The sequence below is a fragment of the Neodiprion pinetum genome, chromosome 5 (assembly GCF_021155775.2).
Source record: "Neodiprion pinetum isolate iyNeoPine1 chromosome 5, iyNeoPine1.2, whole genome shotgun sequence".
NCBI classification, from domain to species: domain Eukaryota; kingdom Metazoa; phylum Arthropoda; class Insecta; order Hymenoptera; family Diprionidae; genus Neodiprion; species Neodiprion pinetum.
This window is the reverse complement of record NC_060236.1, coordinates 13358189-13366268: the sequence shown is the minus strand read 5'-3', so window position 1 is coordinate 13366268 and position 8080 is coordinate 13358189. Positions and strand designations below refer to the sequence as shown.

The following is an 8080-nucleotide window of genomic DNA, read 5'->3' as shown; positions in this document are numbered from 1 at the left end:
TTTGAACGACAATAGCTCAGAAAATACAGATCCTAATGTTGAAGCATCAGAGGCAGGGTATTCAGAATATAATTTTCTCGAGACAGAACAAAGCAGTCCAGCTAGAGACGAAAACTTCAATGGTGAGCCTGATACTAGCGGTAGCAGTAGTTATTTCACAAAGAATACTGAAGATTGTGAACAGCATAGAAACAAAAATAATTCTGATATCTATACGGAAATTCAGAATTGGGCTATTGAATCATCAATAAGTCAAAACCATCTGAGCAATTTGTTGAAAATTTTGAAGAAATATGGACATGATTTGCCATCTGACGCAAGGACTTTTATGCAAACACCAAAAAATATAAAAACTACCAGTATGTCACCGGGTAACTATTATCATTTTGGTTTGGCCAATGCTTTAACTAAATCTGTTTTAAAGTATTATGCGCCTAAAGATTTTCCATCAGTAATCAAATTCAATATTAATGTGGATGGTCTACCTTTAACGAAAAGCTCTGGAAGCCAGTTTTGGCCAATTTTAACGGCTATTGAAGCACCTTTTCATACTCAGCCTTGCGTCGTTGGCATATACCATGGCAATGAGAAACCTCTGGATTGTAACGACTTCTTGAAATATTTTGTCGAGGATGCTTTGAAGGCTTGTGAGTCGGGTATACAAATAGAAGGCCACAAAATATCATGTGAACTGAACGTCTTCATATGCGATGCACCTGCGAAAGCCTACATCACTGGTACCAAAGGACATAACGCATACTTTGGATGTAGCAAATGTATGCAAGAGGGTAAATTTAAGGCAAATCGTGTGACGTATCCTGAAGTTGATGTTACTTTGAGAACAGATGAATCATTCAGATTGAAAGTCAACGAAGAATATCACAAGAAGCGATCCATTCTCGAAGACTTGAAGATAGGAATGGTGAGCCAGTTCCCACTGGATTATATGCATCTCTTATGCCTTGGTATCATGAAAAAGCTGCTTCAATTCTGGGTAAAAGGAAGAAAAAATGTGCGGATGACCAGTGCACAATTGAAGGCGGCCTCCGATTACTTGATGTCGTTGGCCGCAACATTATCTAAAGAATTTGCAAGAAAGCCGAGACCGTTAGAGCAAGTCGATCGATATAAGGCAACGGAGCTAAGACAACTCTTACTCTATACTGGACCGATAATATTTAAAGAACATTTAGATAAAGATAAATATTATCACTTTCTTAGCCTCAGTGTCGCTGTACGAATTTTATCCAGCGAAAAATATTCTACGACACTGATAGACTACGCACGGAGCTTATTGATATATTTTGTATCAAATTATTCACGGTTGTACGGTGCAGAACATATTTCTCACAATGTTCACAACTGAATCCATATTTGTGACGATGTACAATTACTCGGCCCTCTCGAAAAGTACAGTGCTTTTAAATATGAAAATTTTATGCAAAAAATTAAGAAAAAAGTTAAAACATCGAACAAACCCTTACAACAATTTATCAACAGGGTCCACGAAGAAAATGAACTGAAAATAAATCCTGCACAAAGAGAGTATCCGATTATAAAATTTGCCAGCACCGGAGAAGACAGTGAGGGTAGACGATTTATAAAGTCAGTAGAGTATGAAAACTTCTTCTTGGGTACAAAAAAAAGTGATAACTGTGTTCTTTCACGCAATGAAAACATTATAGCCGTCAACCGTATTTTCCTCAGAAAGAACAAAATATTTTTGTACGGAAAAAAATATCGGGATTCGAAATTATTCTTCGATAAGCCCTGCGACTCTTCGGAAGTCGGTATTAATGTAGTAGATGAGGAACGTTACGAATTCGTTGTGATTGAGGCCAGACACATTGAACACAAGTGTTTGAAAATGCCCATAAACGAGCGAGATAGTGTCGTATTTCCGATGGTTCACGAGATTTGAATTTCCGACGCGTAATTAAGCAAGCAGTTCACCTATGCGAGCCTACCCTGCGCGCGCAGGCTCCTATACGTACGCACCACTTTGTAACGCTCTTACAAGCCGAGCTTCAACAAATCTCACACGTGTGTGTACGGATCTCACCACGCGGTTTGCAAGGTACGTACCGAACCGATAATCCTTTATTTCTCTGTTTTGTTTCAAATTTTCACATTTAATCAGCTTACAGCTAAAATCGACTCAATTTAGTTCTGGATCTAGGTTACCACTTATGGTATTTGCTACCTACTTACGTTTCTATAACCTATCCATTTTTGCAACTCGTGTGCAACCGATAATAAATTCGTCTCGTATATATTACGCATTCCCCGCAGATTCAGACAGTAATTGATCCCAAATGGAAGAAATTCCTGATCAATATTAAATTTGGCAAATGTATGTAGGTACTTTAAATTACCGTAAGAGAAAAAATCGCACTATTCTCGAAATGCACGTGCGATATATTATATGCAAATGATATATTGTTAGCGCGATTGGAGAGATGAAAATCTGTGGTTTCGATTTTCTTAATTTTACAGAAGAAGATATTTCGAAAAATCCCTTGGTTTTCATTAAAATTCAATGATCATAACCCGGCGACTATTCTTCAAGTTTTCAATATAAATAATGGAAGTAATTGAGTACATTGTTCGATGAAACTTATTGTTGAGATCCATTAAGATTTACAATAGATAGCAATAGAGCATCTAATTGAGGTAGGGAGGCTATGATAGAATGAATTAGATATCCAATTAATGTTTCTACTACATGACTCGACGTCTTCCTCAGAAATTCAGAATTTTATATTTTGATATTGACAAATATAAAGTTTTTAGTCCTCAAAGGAAACTATGGACCATGTTTCAGCGATGTCGATTGCATAACTTGGGTCTTTTGTTGCCACCCTGCTTGATCTCAAGTGATGAAATTCATTGTTAATAATATATTGTTCTATACTTTTGTTATCTAGTGAATTCATTTACTGACAATGACTCTGACTGGGCCATACGCTGTCGTTACGTTTCTCGACGAAGATGATTTTAGTGATGGGGACGATGATATAACGTCCGAAGTTCCAAGTACATGGCTCACTGCTACCAAAACTGAGTGTTGGTGGCCGAAAACGGCAGACGTAAAATCATACATAACAAAACGAAAGCCCCCTGTAAAAGACAGTAGAAAGTGGATACTCTGCCATGTTAAATTTGAAGGCTATTACGGTAAATAATTGTATAAACTGCATGTAATAGGCCCCCTTGCTTTTGTGAACTCAATTGAAAATTAAGTGATCGTCTAAAGCTCCGTGATATACTGTAGAATGCTTCGTGTTTATGCCAAAAAAAAACTATGCAATTTAAAGTACTTGAATGTCATTGAGCGTTTGAAAAAATCTTCCAATCATGATAATTTAGCAGATCGTAATATGATTCATTTACTCGATTAATAGCGTAATGTAACAAGCTAGGTAGACATAATTGAATATTTACAATTCTCATATTTACAGAAAATTTGGAGAAAGCTCGGTCTGCGGCTTCAACTAAAAAATCTGAAAGTGAGAGTAGCTCAAGTCAAAGTCAAGGTGATAAACCATATCTTAGAAAAAGGAAACAGCCGCTTCCTCGCGTAAGGGAAGAATCTACCGATAGGGAAGATTCGCCTGACAGTGAACATCCCACAACAACCTCGATGCCAGAGCCACCGAAACTTGATAAAAAGAAGAATATGAAACCTTCCGTTACAAATCGATCCACTGATATACCTGATCAGACAGATATTCAAAAAAAAAAATCATCCCCTGATATACCTAATCAGACAGATATCCCAAAGTCATCAAAACGAAGCCAAACAAAGAATAGTAATCCACTATCAGACTCTCAGACAATAATAGACATTGAGCATTTACCCATTGATTTTAACTCGACTAATACGAATACTATTAGTATCCCCCCGGCACGAGCGAAACATATCGTAGGGAAAGATACCAACCTATCGTCAACACCTCATGCATTTGAGTCTTGGCCCATCGATATTGTAGTAGATGATTTTGACATAAATGCGGATAATGGAGCTGCAGGTACATATATGGATAGTATTTTTTTATACAAGTTCCTAAAGGTGGCATGTGTGCATGAGTGGTCTATGATTTGGATTTAGTAGTGTAGAATAACCTTAATGAATGATAATTGGGTACCGTCCAATTTTTTATTTGGTTGATAAGCGTATTTTTTTTTATCTACAGACTTTCCAAGCAGTACAAAAAGACGCGGTGATCCTTCCCTAAATGCTAGTGCTTTACACCCTTCTGCTCATCAGGGTCTAGAAGGGCACTCAATATTATTTGACGGTAGTCTCCCTGACTTATGTAATAGTACGTATATGAGAAATTGCGACATACGCAATGCAAATTTTCTTGGATCAAAATAATATTCATGGTTCACAATGGAAGTACATGGGCTCGAGTACAATACGATTATTTTGCTTTCAGATTCTCAGGAAAAGACAAGAATACTCATAGAGGGTAACCTTGATTCGTTTTTAAAAAATTTTAGAGTGACCAAGTCCTGCTTGAATTTTGTATTCAGTTTCGATTACGTATTTGTGTTTGTACAGAAAAATTCTCGGCATTAACCACACTATTGGCTGAGATATTGGTCACTCAACAATTAGTGGATCGACGTTTAGCTGAGATTGAAAAGAAAGTGGGTCAACATGGAACTGTAGGTCACGGAAAAGATTTTAAAAAGGTTACAGACGATCTTCCATTCAAAAACACTGCTGATATACAAGCGTTTGAAAACAAATTGGCTGATGCAGATTTTTGCAGTACTTTTGTGAGTGATTCATGATGTATTTTTACAAGGGAATTAGCAAGTAGACCTGCTCATTCAATTTTGGACAGAATTGTTTCTTTTCGTATTCTGAAACATTAACAGACGGTTGAATCAACTGAAAATCAAAAATGCCTCCAATCATTCTTTGATTATGGTAATAAATGTATTGTAAAAAATTCAACTCTGATGAGAGTGTGTGTGTAGGAAATTTTTCTGAAGAGGTACGGCTGGGAATCTTAATCACTTTTATTGTATCATGGGAAATTCATAGCAAGAGTATTACGATTTGTCTTTTTTTAGTCATTCAAAGATTCAAAAGCCGACTATTTTGGCAAAATTTCAAGCGAGTTTCTCTCAAAATATCCTTTCGAAGCAACGACCGTTGAATATGTTCCTATGAGAATTGATCAGTCATGTACAGGCATTTGTTTACAAAATATTTGATACATAAACTTTCCAAATGAAAATAATTATCTTTATGGTAATATTGTTACTCTCAGGTAAAGTATGTTGGACAAATTGGCGGGAACAGTGCCAAAGAAAATACTTTGAGAATATTGCGACAAGTATTCACCAACGACTTCGCTAAAGACGCTTCATGGTGCGGTCTGAGGGCCAATTTTCAACTTTCAAATTTGAAAGTCACAGCAGCCATCAAAGGTTAGTGTGATTATTAAAGCTACATTCACAGAACAGTGAGTAGGCATCAATACGACACTAACTTGTATTTAACTCTACAGATGGAGTGAGACTGTCATACACCTGTACAGATAAAGAATTTGAAGATACGGTGTCAGAATGGTTCCGCCAAGCTAAACAGCGGTTCAAGAGAGAGAACACAAAAAAGAACGGACCTCAACCACATCCTGCAGCTAATAATTAGTACAGATGATGACGCGCTAAACCATGACAGTTTCCATAAGATGCCCCAAACAGATTTATGGGGTACATAAGAAGGAGATGCAGGTCTCATTTCCCCATTATCTTGCCTAGTCTTCGTACCTTTCTAAATATCTAACGTTTACTTTGGTAGTCTATACCAAACAATCAAAGACCTGGAAAGTACAAAGTACAAAGATTTATTTTATAGTTTATTCGTGTTCAACGTTGAGAAAATTTTTTACTTAGATTATTAAGATTAAAAAAGACAAATTTGATTGATGAAATATTATATAAAATGAGCTACGTGCTCATATTGTTATAGATACACGTACAGTGTGGTCACAATAGAAATATTATACGTAGTATTTGGACATTTTTTTTCACTATTTAAACTTCTTCTATTTCTTTCACTCTATTCAATATCGACGATTACGTTAATTGTGAGAGTTTTTCTGGCCTTATCAAAACAAACACATCGTTCAGTTACGAGATTGTGATAATTTAACCAATAGAATAACAGAGGAAAGCACTGAAGTGTTCGTGCCTTGAAATAGTTTCAATACTATGCCCATCAATGAAGTATAATAAATTAGTAGATGACTAAATAAGTTTGAAGAAGAAAAGTATACATACACTCGACCGCTTCTAACAGCAAGACCCTAACTCACGAGCTCCGCTTGTAAAGACTTATTTCAGGCACTCTATATAGTCCGATTACAGAGATCGCTATACTCGGAGCTCCTAAGGTCTTTATAACCGGAGCTCGCGAGTTAGGGACTTGCTGTTAGGAGCGGTCAACATGTACTTCAAAGTTCACTTAGTAATGATCTACTATACACAAAGGTATGGCTTCTCTACTTCGCTACTTTCTTAATTTTTTGAACATTAATGCTTATTATTCACTTTGTTTGATGAAACGTTTTTTTTTCTCCTCCATGTACTATATTTCGACACATATTTCATATCTTTCATAATATTAATATATATACTCAATCAAATAAAGGCCTAAATAATAAAATATAATATTAAGATAAACTATTTCTGTGATGTGGATTAGGTAATACAAGAATCAAACATTCAATAAGACTGTAAAATGATATTGTTCCTAATATCCAATTAAGCTTTTGAATTTATGTTTGTGTGTTAAATAGATATATACGTATGAGAATTAGTACAAATGTACGATAAGATCTTTGTATGCTCTATTTATGAGCAAGTCAATAAGTAATACATAATATAATAAACGAGAATACTATATCTCACAGAACAATAGTTATATACTTGATACATTTATGGATAATTGATCGTGATGTATCTGATACCTACCATCATTTCCTGAAACACCTTAGCGACATGGAGGCCATGTAACTCCGATTTCAAGCGGTGCATGATTGCTATGTAGCCTTAACGTAACATTGTGACGTCTCTGTTCTGCCAAATTCACGCTTCAGCAACGTAACTAGCATGTAGCCATTCAACACGATCGTGACGAAACTCTAGCATGATATGTGGCGGACATTTTAGAGTGCCTGGACCATTACATTCACGTTTCATACAACATACCTGTGATATTCACGGAACTAAGTGTAACATAATTTATATGTGTTTGTTACGAAACTATGTTGCCTGGGTATATATATTTATATTATACATTAATATAATAGAATATAAATGGCGGTAATTAGGTTGAATGATTTAATGAGATAAAAAATGATTCATTCAAATGAATTATTTTTCTCAAAGTAAAGAATAATTAATTTTTAAGAATTAAAAATATGAAATTAAATGAATAATAATTCATCTATCTGTATGTTTCCTCCTAATTTCATAATCAGTTTTAATAAATTGTACAAATGTTCCAAATTTTATTTCATAAAGTAAATTAAATGGCATTTTCCTAATGAATTATATTTTTATTTCAATTAATATGTGAGCAGAAAATTAAAAAATATGTAGGATTTTTCTAATAATTTTATATAATTTTAAAAAATTCGAATCATGTGAAAAAACATTTTTTTTGAAAATTTCCCTTTTTTTGAAAGTAAATTAAAATCATAATACATATATATACATATATATACACACACACACACATATGTATATATATACATATATATATTTATATTATACATTAATATTATAAAATATAAATAAAGGTCATTAAGTTGAATATTTAAATGGAATAAAGAATCATTTATTCAAACAAAGTATTTTCCTGAAATTGAAGAATAATTAATTCATGAAAATCAAATATATGAAATGAAATGAATATTAATTCATCTATCTGTATGTTTTCTTTAAATTTCATAATTATTTCTAATTTATTGTATGAATGTTCCAAATTACAATTTATAAAGTGAATTAAATGACATTTTTCCAATGAATAATATTTTTATTTTAATTAATATGG

General features: G+C 34.2%; 1 protein-coding gene across 1 annotated transcript; it reads left to right on the top strand.

Annotated features, from left to right (window-relative positions):
* Positions 1 to 2035: 2035 nt before the first annotated feature.
* On the top strand, positions 2036 to 5684 carry LOC124220393 (uncharacterized). Its single transcript, XM_046629195.2, has 8 exons — positions 2036 to 2077; positions 2928 to 3177; positions 3462 to 4031; positions 4197 to 4325; positions 4443 to 4475; positions 4568 to 4788; positions 5289 to 5448; positions 5529 to 5684. Exons 2-8 carry the CDS (start codon positions 2946 to 2948, stop codon positions 5669 to 5671), a joined length of 1488 nt encoding a protein of 495 aa, XP_046485151.1. The 5' UTR covers positions 2036 to 2077; positions 2928 to 2945; the 3' UTR covers positions 5672 to 5684.
* Positions 5685 to 8080: the final 2396 nt, after the last annotated feature.

Bases quoted from the DNA above. Each gene is read 5' to 3' on its own strand.
- LOC124220393 (XM_046629195.2), top strand. From the start codon at position 2,946: ATGACTCTGACTGGGCCATACGCTGTCGTTACGTTTCTCGACGAAGAT. The intron at 4,789-5,288 runs GTGAGTGATTCA...TGTTACTCTCAG, and splicing joins CAGATTTTTGCAGTACTTTT to GTAAAGTATGTTGGACAAAT. The intron at 5,449-5,528 runs GTTAGTGTGATT...TTAACTCTACAG, and splicing joins AGTCACAGCAGCCATCAAAG to ATGGAGTGAGACTGTCATAC.